Here is a 19,737-nt window from a genome sequence, read left to right as displayed (position 1 = left end):
ACACCACTGTATATATATATATATATATACATATATGACAACTTTCACTTTGGGTAAACTGTTCCTTTACAGAATACAGTCATGCATTAATAAAAGAAATCATTTCAGTCTTACCAATGCACCTTGGTGGTTCAGGGTCCCATCCATTTGCACTACACAAAATATAACTTTCTCCTTTCATTACATAGCCATCTTCACATTTGTATTCTACAAAGTTACCCAGTTTGTAGGGGGGTGATTTTCCACCAATTCTTTTTGCATTAGGAATTGTAGGCGCTGGACACCCACCTGGGAAAAAAAGAAAAGAAAAATGTTTATGTAAAAGAAGAGTATTGATCATTAAATATTTTATTCATTAACCGGAATCAACTCCCAAGTGATTTTTTTCTTCATCTCTTGACTGGCATTTGAACCATAACTTACCAAAACATTTTGGTGGATCTGGTTTAAATGTTCCATCCTCAGAACAATGAAGTGTTGATTGTCCAATAAGATTAAGTCCTTTGTTGCATCTATAGGAGACTGCTTGTAAATAATCATAACTCTCAAAAGGCTCATCTTCAAGTTGCCCATTTTCTATGACTGGAGGTGCTGAACATTTTACAGCTAAAGAGAAAAACATATCCAGGTGAATAGGTATTTATTTAAAAAAAAAAAAGGCCCCCAAAAAAATCATCTTTTAATACAAATTGGTAATTGTTTTGTGCTCTTCAATATCATATTTGATTCAAATGTAAGAACTGACATACGTTCACAGACAGGATCTCGGCCATCCCATCCCTGATCTCTGCATGTTCTTGTTGTTTCCTGACCCGCTAACATGTATCTGAAAGCAATGATTTTCCTCTTACCAAATACTCAAACACAGCTCACAACCTAAATTCCATATGGTTTAAAACACACTTAATCCACCACAAAGAAAGTGACTTTCACAAACCCTTTGACACAAACTGGTTTAGCGGTGTCACCAAATAAATTTCCAGTCATTTCATATCTCCCATTAAGAAAATCCGCAAGGCTTCCACAGGATTTTCCTGTAATGTATTCAAGATATTGACTGATTTAGAATTGGTGCTCTTTAAATACTGTTGAAAATAATGAAAAATAATCTTTAGTGTTGCTTCTTTACATGATACAGGGATTTATTTTAAGAGGAAATGTGTGATACTGTGATGCTTCCTGCTGTCAGTGGCAAAACCACTATGAGCTATTTAATGATTAAGCTATTTAATGACTTGTTGACCTATAACATACATCTTTTCACATATCTAAATTAGACAAAAGGCATTTTAGAGGAATTTACAAATGTAGGGTACTTAACATATTTAACGACAGTACATACTTGCGCAATTGAGTTCCAGATTTGTCCACTGGTTTCCCTGACAGGTAACTGATTTAGATGCTTTTAAGTCAACTGGCTTGTGTCCAATCACACACTCAAATGTTACAGTGGATCCATCTGAGAAACTAGGAGTCGAGAGATGCTCTGCTGTTAAAATGACATTTCTTGACGTAAATGAAGGCTGTGTGCATTGCGCTGTGGAAATAAACACAAAACATATGCATATCTGATGCAGTACTATTTTGATCATCATCATTCTTATTGTTAGTATAACTTCTGCTCCATTCTATTCTTATATTTGGTCATTGATTATTTTCTTTTATTTTTCCACTGTAACAATATGAAAAAGACAAAAAAAGACACTGTGCTCTTGTCTTGTGGTCTGCTGTCCTGATTTAATGAACAATATCTCATGAATAATTCACTGTAATGCACTAAGAATCTCCCATTTTAAATATTTAAAACATAACCTTATCCATTTTCTTGCGTTGTACCAGGTTTTGCTTATATGTGGCATTATTAGAGTTAACCATTAAACAAGTTTATTGGTTGTATCTGATTATTTACACTTCTGTGGAAGTTACTCCCACAATTCACTGAAAGCGTCATGGGGTGTAGGAAAAAATTCGATATACTCTTCATGCCCGTTTCCTGGACAAACAAAAAACTTAAGTGGCTTAATATGGGCTTTTCCCCCTAGTAATATCTGGCAACCCTGTTTATGTGTCATAAATATTTTTGTATGGTATTGCCGGAAGACAAGGAGACTGTAAATGTACATTTTACAGTTTCTTTTTCTGTATATCTGATCATGAAGGTTAATTTTTTTACACTAGCATGAAATGATCTTACAGCTAACGCACAGAGACCAAAAGCCACAATTTTAGGTGTAATTATTAATCGTAGTTCAAATTCTTTATAAATAGATACTCACCTCGGACATGTTGACAGATCATAAGATAAGCAAGAAGAGCAACACTGGGACACAGCACCTTACATCCCATCTTGTTTATGTCGGTGAATTACAGCTCCAAACAAGGCCAATGTTTTTTTCCCGCTACGGATAAATATAAAGACATCTTAGCGTAAGGAAATGCACTTTTAAAACATGTACTTTTGAATAACTAAACGTCAACACATTAAGTACAAAAAAAAAAAAAGATGTAAGAAAGATTCACATTAGCAAAACCTGTTAGCCGCTAGCATAACAATCAAGATGGGGTATAAATTATTAACATGTCACATTACTAGACAACATGCTTAGAACGAATGTATAAAAATCGGTTTAGCTAATCAACGAAGCTTCATTTAATGTTCTTATAAGGCTATTCGTTACGATAAAAGAAAGTAGTGGCAACGTTACGCAGCGCGCAGGAATGGCGTAATGGTCACTGTGCGCTTCCTTATGTTAATTTAATAGTCAAAAACAGAAACCCTAATCTAACTCCACACACGTAAAATATAATTGTGAAATAACAAATATCATATAAAATAAAATTACGTAGTCATATCTTTTTTCTTTCTTTCTTTTTTTGGATAATGTCTCATAATAATGGCGAGGTCCTTGTGGTAACGTTACTATAGTAATACACTGAGAAGCGAAAATTCAATGTTTTAATCAACCTTACCTTCGGGTGTTTTAGAAGGATTTTCGGTGTTCAGTGCTCGATTCAGATTGAGGCATATACAGGCCAGTATAACTTCCAGGAATGGATGAGGGTGGAGATCAACACTTGCTTCTCATGAAGTAAATTTCCGTCTGAGGAGGGCGTTACAGGGTGATGTTGAAAGAGGGTGGGACGCTTCCGTTACTGATTCTGAAACGTCACTTTAGAACTTTACAGAGCCATATAGTTGCGTCAACGGAAGTCCAAAACGCTCGATCGTCACGTGATTCACGTAGACCTCAACTAGTTCCAGGAAGTTCATAGCGGGCAATTGAAATACATTGAGTTGGAGAGACAGAACTGTGATTTTTGGTAATTACTTCTGGAAGGCAAAATAAAGTGCTTTTGCTTTTGCACTGAAACACACAGTGTCTCCCTGACATGCTGCTTCAACACTAACTGCGGTTACTGACACCATGCCTTCTTTCTTTGCGTGCACATTTGCGGCGGGATTATGCAAATATTTCCACATAGTGGGGTAGATATGTGGGGGCGTGTTAGAATGAGCCGTTTTAGGGGGGCGTGGCAGAGTCTTAACTTTGATAAAGAATATCTCTTTGGTTTTGAGACTTTAGTCTTTGCAACTTCAGGGATCTTATCTATGCACAATCAGCTTGTAACACTCCAAAGAGAAAGGAAAACTTGAAATCGCATCATATGACCCCTTTAAATATGAAGCAGTTTTACTCAGATGCCTTCAAAGTAGATACCAATGATGATCATAACCAATGTCCATCACATATGCGGACTGATATCTAAAAGTTTTTTTTATTTTTATTCTTTTCACATTTAGATATAAAAATTGAATAAAACGTCAACAATAAAAACAGCTAGCTAGTTTAACTGATTATCTTAAAAGTCCATAGATATCGCTATTATTTAATACGGCTGTTAACACGTTCTCCGACAAGCGGAAGCAATGAGACCTGTTTTCCGGGTTTGGTCAGGTGATGTTCAACATATACCCTATATGATTCATAATAACGAGAAACTTAATTATGAATATTAATAACGTTATAATGACTTAACAGCTAATAATGAGAAACTTTCTTGTAATAATACAAACTTTTTTTGTTAAATTTAATATTATAATAATAATAAAAACGAAGAAGAAAGTTAATAAGGAACTTTTACTGTTATAAAAAAAATGTGGTGTCAGAATGAATAAAATATACATTAGAGTGCCTTAACAATTACTATTTTATTAAGTAAATCCATTAAATACAAGTCTTGTGGCTCATAGTTGTGAAAATATTGTGGATTTAAGCATTGTATTGACAAATCAGAAGCCAAGACCAAGAAACTATCAATTTGATAAAGATCAATAAGTGAACAACACAAGTGCTTGGCCTATTCTTTGGCTTAAAAGAATACACATATTCATGGCATGGGGCAAATCCTTGGTCACCTCACATGTACACAATGTTGCTTGTAATGTTATTAAATGGTTAAAACATTACAGTAATAAATGCACTTGTTCATTATTTCAAGTCTGCTAATGTCACACCATGTTCTGTGATATATGTGCATATATATAAACAGGATATATTTGGGAGAAGTACAAAAACATTTAGTCTCAGATTTTCTCCATGAAGACTTCATACAGGGTAGTTATCAAGCCTGAAAATGAATAAAATAAGCAAAAGAATAATTAAAAACTAATTATTGTAATATTAACTTGGAAATATGTGACTTTTGAATCTAGTTTGACTTTTGCCTTTGATAAATGTTTTTTTTTCCAATACACTAAAAAACAAGTAGATGTTCAATCTTCCAAAAGAACAAAAGAAGAAAAAAATCACCATAAAATAGTCTCTCAATACATTCAGTCTTCTAAAGCCATAAAATTGTTAGGTACAGGTCACTCATTGAAAATCTTGCCTTCAGTCTGTTCAAATTTGGTGCAGTAATGATAACACCAAAGCAGGAGATTTGTGACATTGGTGGAGTATGACTCAACTTATCCAATGCAACTTGTACTGTAAGCCAATCATAAAAAGACCTGGATGTTTCACAACAATCAGTTACCATTGACAGAGACCTAGAAGTGGCGTAAATGATTCCTACCCATCACAACAATTCCTACTGACTACACATAAATATGTCATAGGCAAACAGCAGGATTAGCTTCAAGATAAACAAACCCACACAAAGCAGTTTATTCAGTGTTGAATGTTCAGAAGTTTGAACAGGATTTGACTCAAGAATGGTAGGCAAGATAATCAGTAAATAAGTTTTGATTTGTTTCTCACAGAAAAAAAAAAAGTTCATATGAGAAGTGTACATGACACCATAATAGTTTGGCATTGTCTGCAGACATTTATATAGTCAAAAGTACAGGCAGGTTAGGGCACAGGAGTGTGCTTAAATGACACTCATAAATAGGGATCTCTAACATTCATAAAACTGTATATTTACTCAGTATATGACTAGAAGCTAACAATTAAGGTAATAGTAACTCTTTTAAATTATTTAATGCTACTTCGTAAAATGCTTATATGCATTTAAATGAACTAATTTGTTATCATGAACTTACAGTCTTAAATTGTTGTAACATTGCAGAATTCTGGGTTAATGTTAATTAATGAGTATTTTTTTAACTTCAGGAGTTGGTTAAAATAATTTTTTTATTGATTTCAGTTATTTTACAGATAAATATTTTGGATTGTACAGTATGAATAGAGTTGGATTCAAAAATGCTTCGAACTTACCTTTGTTTTCCAAGGCATATCCCATCACACACAGACCCTTCTAAAGAGGGAGATATTTCATGTCAGGTAAGTGTTCTCAGATAGCATAAAATATACTTTTGCCATGTGGGTTAAGACATTATGCATAATTAACTCTGATAATTAGCACTTTATGTAATTTCAAACTTTATGCACTGCTCTTTAATTCTACACTATGTGATGCTAAATGCACAAAAGATAAAATACACTCCAACAGTAATCCAACACAATGCTACTATAAATGTTTATCACATTCAAAGTTTGACATAATAATAAAAAAAAAAAAATCTATGAGCCAGTTACATTTACATTTGCATCTATTCATTTGGCAGATGCTTTTATCCAAAGTGACTTACAGTTGAGGAAAACAACAAGTGATAATGATCATAAGAATCATAAGATGGCAATGCCCGTAATACAAGTTTTCAGTCATTGTTCAAAACAATAAAAGCTAGCACAGAAAGATATTAAGGGAAAATAAGAGCATAGAAGCATAGAAAAGGTGAAAGAAATTGATTTTTTTCTCTGTTTGATGATCACGGAAGAGATTTTGTTTCTTTAAACTTGTGAGGGATTCAGCTGTAAGGATGAAGTTAGGTGTAGACTCGTAAGAGCAACCAGAGGTAGGAAGGTGCGGCGCTCGTGGCAGCTCTGTAGGCAAGCACCAATGTTTTGAACTTGATGAGAGCCACAACTGGAAGCCAGTGCAGAGAGATGAGAAGAGATGACACATGCTTTTTTCAGCTTGTTCAAGACTACTCTATTTGCTGCATTCTGGATTAGCTGCACAGGTTTGATAGAACTGACTGGAAGACCTGCTAAGAGAGCACTGCAATAGTCAAGCCTGGACAGAGCAAGAGCTTGAACAAGGGGTTGAGTAACATGTTCCGATATAAGGGCCTGATCTTCCTAATGTTGTACAAAGCAAATCTGCAAGGCCGGCAGTTTTAGCAATGTGTTCTGTGAAATTTAGCTCATCATCAATCACAACTCCAAGGTTTCTGGCTGTTGTGGAAGGTTTTATGGTTGATGCACCTAGCTGGATGGAGAAATTGTGATGAAATATTGGGTTGGCTGAAATCACAAGCAGTTCTGTCTGGGCAAGGTTGAGTTGAAGGTGATGATTCTTCATCCGACAAGAAATGTCTGTTAGACATGCTGAGATTTGAGCAGCTATATCATTGACGTTGGATCTTCAAGATGGATTGAGAGGTAGAGTTGAGTGTCATCAGCATAGCAGTGATATGAAAAGCCATGTTTCTGAATGACAGAACCTAGTGATGCCATGTAGACCGAGAAGAGAAGTGGTCCAAGAACTGAGCCCTGAGGCACCCCAGTAGTTAGATGTTGTGACACGGACAACTCACCAAGATACCTTGAAGGACCTATCTGAGAGGTAAGACTCGAACCACTGGAGTGCGATTCCTTAGATGTCCTTTGCCATAAGGGTTGACAGGAGGATCTGGTGGTTCACCATGTCAAAAGCAGCAGACATATCCAGCAAGATAAGTATTGAAGATTTGGAAGCTGATCTTGCCAGTCTTAGGGCTTCAACAACTGAGAGCAGGGCAGTCTCGGTTGAATACCCACTTCTGTAGCCTGACTGCTTGCTGTCCAGAAAGTTGTTCTGTGTGAGAAGGGTTTCTGTGTAAGAGTGGGCTTCTTAAGTAGTGGGGTTATCCGAGTCTGTTTAAATGCCGAGGGAAAGACATCAGTGTGAAGGGATGTGTTAATTATGTGAGTGAGTGCAGGTACAACTGAAGAAGAAATGGCTTGAAGGAGATGAGATGGAATAAGATCAAGCGGACAAGTAGCAGGCTTCTGGAGAGAAGGATGTATGTTTGCTGGTAAGATGTGTTTGACAGTTTGTGATGTGGAGAATTGTGCACTGATGGTTGTAATTTTATTAATGAAGAATGAGGCAGTCATCAGCCATTAGAGTTGATGAAGGAGGGAGAGGAGGACAAAGGAGGGAAGATGTTTTAAAAAGCATGCGAGAGTTAGACAAATTGTTAATTTTGTTGTGGTAGTATGTCCTTTTAGCAGTGGATACTTTAGCAGAGAAGGAAGAGGATTTTTTGATTGCGCCACACCCTATCAGCAGCCCTGAGATTAGAACGATGCTCCTGGAGAACATCAGATTGCCACGGTCAAGTATGTGGAGGAGTAGCAGCTGTGTTAAAAGGAGTATGAGTTGTATCAGGAACCATGTTGAGGTTAAAGGTGGGGTAAGCGATTTTTCAAAAACGCTTTAGATAACTGATTCGGGGGAAGAGGATTTTTTGATTGCGCCACACCCTATCAGCAGCCCTGAGATTAGAACGATGCTCCTGGAGAACATCAGATTGCCACGGTCAAGTATGTGGAGGAGTAGCAGCTGTGTTAAAAGGAGTATGAGTTGTATCAGGAACCATGTTGAGGTTAAAGGTGGGGTAAGCGATTTTTCAAAATTTATTTAGATAACTGATTCGGGCCGAATAGCAAAACAAACTTGTAGCCAATCAGCAGTAAGGGGCGTGTCTACTCATGATGTGGAGGAGAGAGCGTTCAGTGCACAGGACGGACATTAGCCGAGCCGAGCAACAGAAAGATAGAGATGGCAGATGAAAAACAAAAGAGGAAAACGTCTGCGGAACAAATGAAGGCTTAAGGCAATAAAGGCAAGAAGTAGGACCTGTGTAAATATCGAATCAGCTTTCCAGCACTGGAGAGAACTCAAGGAGTGGAAGGCCTGCGATCTGACGCCGAGGTTGCTTTGTTTCTTCTCGATAGGTGAGTAACACGTGTCTGCGCCGCAACAGCTAAAGTCTGTCTAGTACACTGGTTGCGACAAAGCGACCTTTGAAAATCATTTGAAATTTGTGTCAATACATCATAAATAGAATGCAGATTTAAGAGTGAGGATAAAGTGATCCGTGGAGTGCAGTGTGGTAATCATCACATGATCAGTGGAGCAGTGGCATATGTATAATAAGATCCAGTTGGTTACCTGATTTGTGAGTAGCCGCAGTTAACACTCACTTGAGATCCAAAGAAGCAAGCAGAGTGTGGAAGTCTGCAGCCTGAGGTTTATCTAGGTGGACGTTGAAATCTCCAAGCATAACCAGAGGAGTACCATTAGGGAAGGTTGAGAGCAACACATCTAACTCCTCCAAGAAGTTACCTAGAGGACCTGGGGGTCGTTAAACAACTACAAAATGGATTTTAAGAGGGTGGGAGATAGTAACTCGATGTGATTCAAAGGAGCTGTTGATACCCAGAGATAGCAAAGGATTAAACCTCTTCCAGTCAGATGGGGGGGGAGAAATTATTGGAGAGGGCTGCAGGTGTAACAGTGTCCTCTGGTTTGATCCAGGGCCATGAGGTTGAGACTAGTATCAGATGTAATGAAATCTGCTTTGTTTACCGCAGACTGGCAATTCCAAAAAACAATAGGAAAAGAAAGTTGTGAATTAGCGGATGTAATGATTTCTAATGAACACACTTGTCTTAACAGAGCTTGTGTGAGGCGTGTTTTGCGAGTATTAGTACTAGTAGGGATTTGCTTCACACCAGGGCTGCCTCGTGGCATATTAACCTTTTTTTTTATACCTGTTTGATAAACTGTAATTGAATTCAGCTGAACACGCTTTACTGTTTAACACAACAAAGGGCCAAGAAAGTGCACGAAACTGACAAGGCACGCGATAAAGCACGATACCAAACACCACTTCAGCATGTAGCAAAAGCACAAGCAGATCTTGTTTAAAAGTCCCATCCTCGGAACAATAAAGTAATGCATGTCTATTAAGAAAAAACCCAGTATTACATTAATAAAAAACAGCCTCTGTTTGCCCATTTTCTATGATTGAAGGTGCCTGACATTTGCTGTAAGGGTGATAACATGTATATCCAGATTCCACTCAGAGTGAAGAGCACCTGCAGTTTTATCACAGACACAGTTATTAAAATGATCTTAAACAGAATAGTTCAACCAAAAAAGGTAATTCTGATTGTGCACTATATTCCAAATTTCCCGAAGCAATATTAGGCAACTGAAGCCAAAAAACAATACTTACATGTACTTGTATTTATTGTGTCTTCTGTGGAATAAAAAGAATACAGTTAGGAAACCATAAAAGAGGAAGAACAATTTGAAGATTCAAATACAAACAGATGGATAACCATGATGGAGTAGATTATAAAAAAAAAAAGATACAATAGACAGTTTAAAATTAGGCAATTATACCGGAGGTATAATTACTCTCTCATGCTAAGTTAAAAAGACAGTATTCCCCTAACAGTCCCATTATGAAGAGCTAATAACATTAAGATGTGGTTAGAAAGCGAAACAAGAATCTTTTTGCAGTAGAACTAACTAACACTAACATTATGTAAACTGATAAAATAACGGCCAAGATAAAAAAGCCAAAAAAATGATTATTTTGTCTGCTCGGTGGACGGACAGATCAAGTAATGGTAATATTGATTCTGCTACAGTTAATTCAAAGATCTAATCTAAATATTTATTATGAATCATAACCAGTTATAATTCGTCATAAATATTTCCCTTTTTGAGTTGAAAAACCCTACAAGGTATAAAGTTGTCAGTACAAGCACCAATATTATAGAATGCTACACAGTGTTACTTATTTTCGGAGTTAGTAAACTATTGACAATGATATGGAGAGTTGTACTTACAACAGCTGATTTGTAATTTTAGAAGAGGTGGTGGAAATCACTTTAATATAGAATGATTCATTCACTGATCAGTATGTGACAGGATTACATGTGTTTAAAGTAACATTTGTGCATTTGTGTGTATGCTGTACAAATGTGTGCCAGATGAAGGCTTCCCCAGCTGAATCTTGGTTTCTCCCAAGTCTCTTCCTCACCTACTTTAACATCATAGAGCTTTCTTTGCTACCATCACTACTGGGGAGGGTTTTGTAAGGCACTGGTCTTTGTAAATAATTTAAGTATGTGTTCAGCTGTTCCTATTTTTTTTTTTGTGTGTGTGAATAAAAATGTAGTATGTTACTGGTGAATCATGATTTGTTTGTGGAAACATTTAAAAAGTAACCATGCCTATGCATGGTTAGTGAATATGCTGTGTAGCAAAGTTCGTAGCTCGGGAAGGAGGAGGGGGGAACCGGCGGACATTTAAAGAAACTTTAATAATAAAATAAACAAACACAGACGAGGCGAGAGAAAAGGAGACGGAAGGATGAGGAGAGACAGACGAGAGAGGGGAGAGGGAAAAAAGAAAAAAAACAATTCTGGGTCCGGTTCCCAGACACACTGCCGCTCGGCCCTGCTTTACAGATCTTCTTTATGCACCAAGAGCTTGTAACACTCCAAAGAGAAAGGAAAAATTTAAATCGCATCATATGACCCCTTTAAACCAACTACCTCTGAGACTAGGGTACTATATCAGATTATTTACTGGCAGATCAGAGCAGACATATAGTAGTACTTCTATGAATTTAGAGTATACGTATAGCCCAAAATTCCAAAAGATTAAAAAAAAATTTTGTGTTGCAATTTTTGTAATCACATCCCTGAAATTCTAATTTAATCTATTCGTGTGGTGGCACAATACCCAGCCCTAAATTATAGTCCATAATTTTCTCGTAATTGTCTAAAATAAATGTCTGAACATCAATACAGAAAGTTTCTGAGCTCTCTCCTTCTGGATCTTAATGTTGTTAACTCTTTACAGCAGGGCCATTACGAGAACATTAATGTGTATCTAATATTTTTATAATAAAGTATAGACCCATACGACAATACCATTCTCTTTAGGAACCTTGGATGTTGTCCAAAACTCTGGAATTCACAGCAGTTGTGGTAATCGTGGCAGTAGGGGGAGTTGTAGGTAGGGCTGGGAGTCAACATATGCACTGGGTTAGAGAACTAGAAATGTGAGTACAAGAAGTCTAGATAACCCCAGAAAGAGTCACACTCTTAAATGCTTGAAGAGAGAAAGAGATAAGAAACTTTCTTAAGGTTTCTTCAGTGATACATGAAAGTTCATGGACATGTAAACTGTTTTTTAAAAATCCTTTTGAGCTTAAAGGCATCAAAAACTTGTTGATATATGCATGTCAATATCTGTCATATTAATCCAAATACAAACTTGTCAATGTATGTCTGTTAATAAACGTCACATATTAATCCAAAGATAAACTCGACAATATATGCATTGATCAGTACTTACCCTTATGTTTGATTTTAGGGATACACCAGTATAAATTTTTTAAGAGGCTGAGTAAGGGTCATAATACATTCTTTATTGTACTTGCAGATATCGATACCTGTGTTTTTCATTTTCAATTACAGTACAGTACAGTGTGACTAATGGTTGTTTAATATATTTATAATTCAACATGACACGTTAACTGTACTATTAATAACAGCAAATGAAGGAAAGTAAGGCTAATAACAAAGTCATCGTAAAATCAAAATTGAGGAAGGTGGTCCAAAGGATTGTGTGCTATTTTCAAAATCTCCTGAAGCCATATTATATCTTCGTGTGAGCACAGAAATTAAATGGTCATCTTCTCCTTCACCTCAGCTCTCACTTACATTCAAAGCTTGTCAAGACTTAGTACAAGACTGAGTTCAAAACATACTACAAAATTTGTATGGGCAATTTCTATGATGTCGTGTTGTCATGTGAACCTCCACATGCCCTGGCCTCATTCACTTTCAGCTAAACATCTCATTTTGTGTTTCATTAAAAAAAAGACAAACATACAGATCAGAAACAACACATTTAATGACAGTACTTACCTTTACAGGTCAAGAGTGATTTTGTCCACTTGGTTTCCTCACAGGTAATTGTTTTAGATACTGTTGCATCAATTGGCTCACATCCATGAATACACTCAACTGTTACTTTGGATCCATGCGGAATACTTCTACGTGAGCGGAATTCCTCTGTTAAAGTGACATGTTCACTTAACTCAGGAAAATGACAAGGCGCTGTGGAGATAAACACAAGCAACATGCATTATGGCCATCTGATGCAAAACCCAGTAACAGATCCACTACTCTTTTAGTTATTATACCATTATTACTCATTTCTATCTTTTGAACAACTTGAATGTGATGGTCATCTAGACTCAATAGCTCACTAAGTCTTCCTCAATAAACAACAAAAGTAAGTATATGACAAATTTCATTTTGGGTGAACTGTTACTATATTGTCAATTCTTTCAAACAGTGCAGTCATGCATTAATAAAATAAGTCTTACCAATGCACCTTGGTGGTTCAGGGTCCCATCCATTTGCACTACACAAAATATAACTTTCTCCTTTCATTACATAGCCATCTTCACATTTGTATTCTACAAAGTTACCCAGTTTGTAGGGAGGTTCACACCACTGTATATATATATATATATATATATATATATGACAACTTTCACTTTGGGTAAACTGTTCCTTTACAGAATACAGTCATGCATTAATAAAAGAAATCATTTCAGTCTTACCAATGCACCTTGGTGGTTCAGGGTCCCATCCATTTGCACTACACACAATATAATCTTCTCCTGTCATTTTATAGCCATCTTCACATTTGTATTTTACAAAGTTACCCAGTTTGTAGGGGGGTGATTTTCCTTCAATTCTTTTTGCATTAGGAATTGTAGGCGCTGGACACCCACCTGGGAAAAAAAGAAAAGAAAAATGTTTATGTAAAAGAAGAGTATTGATCATTAAATATTTTATTCATTAACAGGAAGAAACTCCCAAGTGATTTTTTTCTTCATCTCTTGACTGGCATTTGAACCATAACTTACCAAAACATTTTGGTGGATCTGGTTTAAATGTTCCATCCTCAGAACAATGAAGTGTTGATTGTCCAATAAGATTAAGTCCTTTGTTGCATCTATAGGAGACTGCTTGTGAATAATCATAACTCTCAAAAGGCTCATCTTCAAGTTGCCCATTTTCTATGACTGGAGGTGCTGAACATTTTACAGCTAAAGAGAAAACCATATCCAGGTGAATAGGTATTTATTTCCAGAACACAAAACAAATCTTTAAATACAAATTGGTAATGGCTTTGTGCTCTTCAATATCACATTTCATTCAAATGTAAGAACTAACATACGTTCACAGACAGGATCTTTGCCATCCCATCCCTGATCTCTGCATGTTCTTGTTGTTTCCTGACCCGCTAACATGTATCTGAAAGCAATGATTTTCCTCTTACCAAATACTCAAACACAGCTCACAACCTAAATTCCATATGGTTTAAAACACACTTAATCCACCACAAAGAAAGTGACTTTCACAAACCCTTTGACACAAACTGGTTTAGCGGTGTCACCAAATAATTTTCCAGTCATTTCATATCTCCCATTAAGAAAATCCGCAAGGCTTCCACAGGATTTTCCTGTAATGTATTCAAGATATTGACTGATTTAGAATTGGTGCTCTTTAAATACTGTTGAAAATAATGAAAAATAATCTTTAGTGTTGCTTCTTTACATGATACAGGGATTTATTTTAAGAGGAAATGTGTGATACTGTGATGCTTCCTGCTGTCAGTGGCAAAACCACTATGAGCTATTTAATGATTAAGCTATTTAATGACTTGTTGACCTATAACATACATCTTTTCATATATCTAAATAAGACAAAGGGCATTTTAGAGGAATTTACAAATGTAGGGTACTTAACATATTTAACGACAGTACATACTTGCGCAACTGAGTTCCAGATTTGTCCACTGGTTTCCCTGACAGGTAACTGATTTAGACGCTTTTAAGTCAACTGGCTTGTGTCCAATCACACACTCAAATGTTACAGTGGATCCATCTGAGAAACTAGGAGTCGAGAGATGCTCTGCTGTTAACATTTCTTGATGCAAAAGAAGACTGTATGACCAGGGTGGATTTAGTGATTTGGGGGCCCCAGGCAAAATATAGGAATGGGGCCCTATAGATTTGCACACATTAACCTGGATTAACCATGAGGTTCTTTTCTCTGTTCTGATGCTTACTGCTGCACAACAGTACCCCATAATTGTGTCCAATGTTTCTACATTTATGTCATGTACTTAAAAATGTTTACCCCACCCAGTGCGGTTACAGTATTAACGTTTAAACAAGTTATAACAGTATTACAACTAAACTTTAAAATACATTTATTTTACCTAACTACAAATTTTAATGAAACTGAAAAAAAAAATTATGAAAAGGAAATTATACATTTACACACCTAGGATTATATCAACCAAAAATGAAGAACATTATGTGCATAGGCCTATGTGTGTGTGTGTGTGGAAAGTAGCTATGCGTCATCTACTTGGGTTCTTCTCATAAACAAGTAAGCAAGTGGCATTTAAAACAATAAACATACAATACACATTGTTGCTCAATATTTAATTACAGTTTCAGATGCATTATATTTCATTTGCTACAAGGATACACAAGCAGGACGCGGACACGCAGACAGTTGTCGCGGTAATGAACACCACGTTTGTGTGTCTGCGCTTAATACACATTTCCTCTATGAAAAGCATTTAGGGGGCCCTTGGCTTTTGGGGGAGCAAGGTGGTCGCCTACCTTTGCCTAATGGGTAAGTCCGCCTCTGGCTGTGTGCACTGAGCTGAGGAGAAGAACAAATCACACTAGTATTCCAATAACCCAGTCATTGGGCAACTTTTGCCATTCAGATCAATGACAAAAAGTACACTATTTGTTATGTATACATGCTGTGTTTGCCTTAGTCTTTTGTCTGTTGTTAAAAACCTGACTTTTTGTGGAGTTTATTGCTTTTGCTGCATGCCAAGTGTTTAACGCAAATCCTTTCGGGTTTTAAACATTTTCTCACAAAATTGGTCATACAATTTTTTAGGGTAAGGGTAAATAATACTACAGATATTTTCCCTTTTTTTGTTACTTCAAATTACAGACAGACAATTTTAGATGTTTTTTCATGGTATAATAGACTGGTACCATATTTTAAATGCCATTCATTGTAGCTATCTGAATGACTAATGAGTATCAAACTCACCTCTGATACTCCCAGCTTTCAGAAGACACAGGAAAAGGGCAGGAGCACAGAGATTCAGCAACATAAATGCCATAGTCTCTGAACATTGGTGAACTAGTCCAATATAATTTCAGAATAATTTGTTTTCTGGAATTTAAAAAACAGCAGTGGAACAGCAAATTATAAGGGATATTCTTGCATTCAGGATGAGTCGCATGTTGTTGACCACAAGTTCATGCGGAATAAAACGCATTAGAAGAACACTGAAGCCATTTCATTTAAATGAACATGAGTTTGGTCATATTTCTCTCTTCTTTAAACCTTTAAAAGAAACTACAAACTTTAAAAGGGTACATAATAGGTTTATCTCTTCAAAGTCTTCTTTTTGAATTAAAGGTAAATCTTTTTAATTAAACACTCAACAAGAAATGAATACCACCTTTTTTAAATTAGTTTTTATGCAGTAAATATTTCATATTTAAGAGCAACTTCCTTGATTCTTTACCCAGAGGTGTTTTTAGCAGAAATACACAATCTCTAAAACTTAATGCTAAGATTAAGTGTTTAAAAAAGCAGATTAAAAGTTAAAAAACATGTAACTTTACTCACGCACACTGAAACTGAGTCCTTAAGAATTTGTGTGTCCTCAACAATACTCAGGAAAAGATGAAGACTGGGGAAAACAGGATGGGTGTGCACAAGTATAAATTCTGGTAACCTGATCCAACAACTTGCAAAAAAGCTTAAATACAGAAACATAGCTTGAACAGGGCTATTATTATTATTATTATTATTTTTTGTAGTAGTAGTCACTTAATTATTTTATTTAATCAGTATTACAGCTTGAAAAAAAATATTTGGCTACTATTATTTAAAAATAATCGATGCTTTTTTGTTTTGCTGCTGTTGTCATTACTGTTAATAAGCTATAATGGTTCAGATCTGTTACATATACGTTACGTATAATGGTACAGATATGTTAATCATGTTTATCATCATTGTGAAATTTGAGATTTGTGTCTTGATGTATGTGTATCTCCCTGCAACTCTAGTGTTAAGAAGAAAATAGTGAATAGCCCATAACATTTCAAGGCCATATATTGAAAATAAAGACGAAAGAACAACAGATTGTAGATCTTTGCGATGCTAAATGCTAAGAAATCTTTAGGTGCCTTTGACTACATGTACTTTGATGTACAATTAAAAGAATAAATAATTTAAAAAATTGTAAAAACAAAACAAAATAAAACATTTTATTTCCCTGTGTGTCATGTGACACCAGAAAACCGTGAATGTTCGAAATGATTGATATATAAATTAAAATCTCAGCGGGTACTTCATGAATATTTTAGATCAAAGGGGTTCAGCTGACAAAGTTTGGGAATTCCTGCATTAAAAGAAAAAAAAAAGTTTTTCAGAAATATAGTTAATTTAAAAAAGTAGTGTGTTTGGTTGCCTTTTTTATTTATTTATTTTTTACAATAAAACTTTCAAGTGAAAAATCAGTCTTTACTGATTTAATTTACAGTCGTTCTTTTTCCTTGATCACTGTCCATGCAACAAGGTCACAAAACAACTTCAGCAATAGCTCATTGTGTGCTCATATTTTCCTTTCAGGAAGAGCAGAAAAGGTAACAGGGGTCGTGTCACTTTCAGTTTCACTCTTGCATGGTTTCATTCCCATTGAATTGTGTCGATGGGCAAAACAGGATACAAGTTGACTCCAGCAATGCTTGAAAATGTTAATTGCATTAATGTTGATATCCGCTTTTAATGTGAGCAATGTCAGGACTGTCTGTCCATATACATTTATATTTATTTTTTACATTTTCAGAAAAAAAACCACATCTAAAGCTAAAATGTCTACAAAACGAAATGTGAATGAATCATGCAGTTTGGAGCTGAATTAATTGTACACCTTGTGGATAATAAAAACAAGGAATATCATTTTTAAGTCAATGTGAATGAAAAAGAATGCAAAGTGTGTACATGCACACCATAAATAAAGAAAACTTGTAATGAAGCGGCAACCATGTTTCACAATCAGATGTCTTTAGGGTGTTTGCCTTGAGCCCTAAGCCTTCTTGATGTACATTTTGAGCATGTGTGCACTACACATAAGATGGTAATCATAACTGAGGAGAGAATCCAACGAAGACACTCATACCACAGTGGTAAACCAGACCATGACCTACAGAACAAAACATATGCTTTCAGTCTGCGAACAATTGTATTGAACTACTGTGAGCTCCTATTCACAATTGCATCGAAAAGAGTATTATTAAAAATTTCTACTATTAATACTTATGTTCTACAGAAGAAAGTCAGTCATACAGGTTTGGAATGAAATGACTTTGGGTGACTAATCTTTAGAATTCTGTAAATAAATCATTAGAAATCATTTATTTTTATTATGTATGTTCTCAAGAAAGTTGTTGTTGCTGTCTTGTTTTGAATTGATTAATTTTAACATGCTGAACAATAGCTTTCTGTTCATGTCTGATCAACTTACATTGTTTTATTCTGACTCCATGTGAGATGAGAAACTGTTGCAGAGCTCAGGAATTTCTATGTCGTTTGAATGGATGTTGAGAGTGATGTTGTGCTTCTTATACAGTCATAGCTAGAGAATGCTGGTCAAGAAAAAGAGGGTTGTCTTCAGATAACTTAGAACCATGTAAACATCACAATATATATTATTAATATATAAATTAAGTGCTACATCTTGTCCACACATGTCAAGTAAATCTAATGTACACAGACGTTTCAAAATTATTACACCATTACGGTGTACAAAACAACTGGCCTAGGCTAGCAACACAACAATCATTACAATATCACAGTACTATTAATACTGAAGTCCTCTTGAGGTCATTCTCACTGCAATGCAATCCTCAATTAAATCAAAAGATGTATCCTTCGCGACCTTTAATCACCCACAATCCGTTGTACACATTCCATTACATGAAAATAAACTGATGAAAAATGAGTCAATACTGAGCTTGTCTGAATTTATTATGAAATGTAAGAAAAAAATAAAAATTTCAGACATGAAAGCATAAATGTTATCTTTTGTTTTGGTGTAAATTTTATTTATTTATTTTATTTAGTCATTTATCAGACGCTTTTATCCAAAGCGACTTACAAATGAGGACAACAGAAGCAATCAATTGTAGTATTAAAACAACTGAAAACAGATCCAAAACTAAAAGCTAAAACTTTATAAATACTACTTATACACATTTTAAAAATAAAGAGATTAAATAAAAATGACAAATGCATACAACAAAATTTCAAAACTTAACATTTAAATGAAAAACTAAAAATAAAGCTTAAAACAATTCAAAATATTAAAGAACAAAAGGTATAAGAGTATAAATAATGATTCTAACAACACTAAGCCAAACACCAAAAAAAAACAAAAAAACTACATACGTGTATGTACAACCACACACACACACACACACATATATACATACACATTTATAAATTCAATATTTATTATTTCATTTCCATTTAGTTTGTTGAAGTATTAAAATAACATACAATACATACAATACATACTATACAAACATAATAAATTCAGACATAATTTAACTAAAATTCAAATAAATAACAAATACAAATAATACAAATCAAATGACAGTAGTTTATCAGTAATCCTAAAAAATAACACTGCCATACACACAGGTTAAAAAACAACAACTTACTTACACATAGTAAGAAATGGTTATAAAAAACTGAAACAGAAGCGAAACAAGTAATAGGAAAGAGGAGAAATAAAAAGCGATACTTATCTAATAGTTATCTAAATTGTTAACCCAATATCTAATTAATTATCTAATTTAAATGACTCACTAAACGCTAAACTGCCTATAATGTAAGCCTGGGAGACTGTAGATGGCTGTGAATCATTGTATTGCATTAATAGAAAGCCAAATAATATAAAGATTTGTAATACAAAGTATTTTTCTAAAACTAAGTTTTATTTAGTATTTTCATGCCGTGA

The 19,737-nt window shown here is 35.2% G+C and overlaps 1 protein-coding gene and 1 long non-coding RNA gene across 6 annotated transcripts in view; both read right to left on the bottom strand.

Annotated features, from left to right (window-relative positions):
* LOC107737497 (complement receptor type 1-like) overlaps positions 1-14,629 on the bottom strand; it is a 34,542-nt gene extending 19,913 nt beyond the window's left edge. For 2 of the 5 annotated variants that reach the window (XM_016548986.1, XM_016548987.1), the window contains exons 1-10: positions 14,433-14,625; positions 14,028-14,124; positions 13,840-13,916; positions 13,526-13,708; positions 13,217-13,390; positions 1,343-1,537; positions 938-1,034; positions 750-826; positions 424-606; positions 115-288 (exon numbers count right to left, since the gene is read on the bottom strand). In XM_016548986.1, coding sequence (XP_016404472.1) covers positions 115-288; positions 424-606; positions 750-826; positions 938-1,034; positions 1,343-1,537; positions 13,217-13,390; positions 13,526-13,708; positions 13,840-13,916; positions 14,028-14,124; positions 14,433-14,589 — 1,414 coding nt within the window. In that variant the 5' untranslated portion in view covers positions 14,590-14,625. Of the gene's footprint in view, positions 1-114; positions 289-423; positions 607-749; positions 827-937; positions 1,035-1,342; positions 1,538-2,276; positions 2,400-2,520; positions 2,882-2,970; positions 3,153-13,216; positions 13,391-13,525; positions 13,709-13,839; positions 13,917-14,027; positions 14,125-14,432 lie in introns of those variants that run through there. The other 3 variants (XM_016548988.1, XM_016548989.1, XM_016548990.1) reach the window with 3 other exon arrangements.
* A 647-nt stretch (positions 14,630-15,276) lies between these two features.
* Positions 15,277-16,384, bottom strand: LOC107737501 (uncharacterized). Its single transcript, XR_001639803.1, has 3 exons — positions 16,338-16,384; positions 15,750-15,875; positions 15,277-15,341 (listed from the first exon to the last, which is right to left on the bottom strand). It is a non-coding gene; the product is annotated as an uncharacterized LOC107737501 (long non-coding RNA).
* Between the last annotated feature and the right edge of the window lie 3,353 nt (positions 16,385-19,737).

This window comes from Sinocyclocheilus rhinocerous, unplaced genomic scaffold, assembly GCF_001515625.1.
Source record: "Sinocyclocheilus rhinocerous isolate Xijiao unplaced genomic scaffold, SAMN03320098_v1.1 scaffold72, whole genome shotgun sequence".
NCBI classification, from domain to species: Eukaryota; Metazoa; Chordata; class Actinopteri; order Cypriniformes; family Cyprinidae; genus Sinocyclocheilus; species Sinocyclocheilus rhinocerous.
The sequence above is the reverse complement of the archived record's forward strand: the minus strand, read 5'-3'. Positions and strand labels throughout refer to the sequence as shown.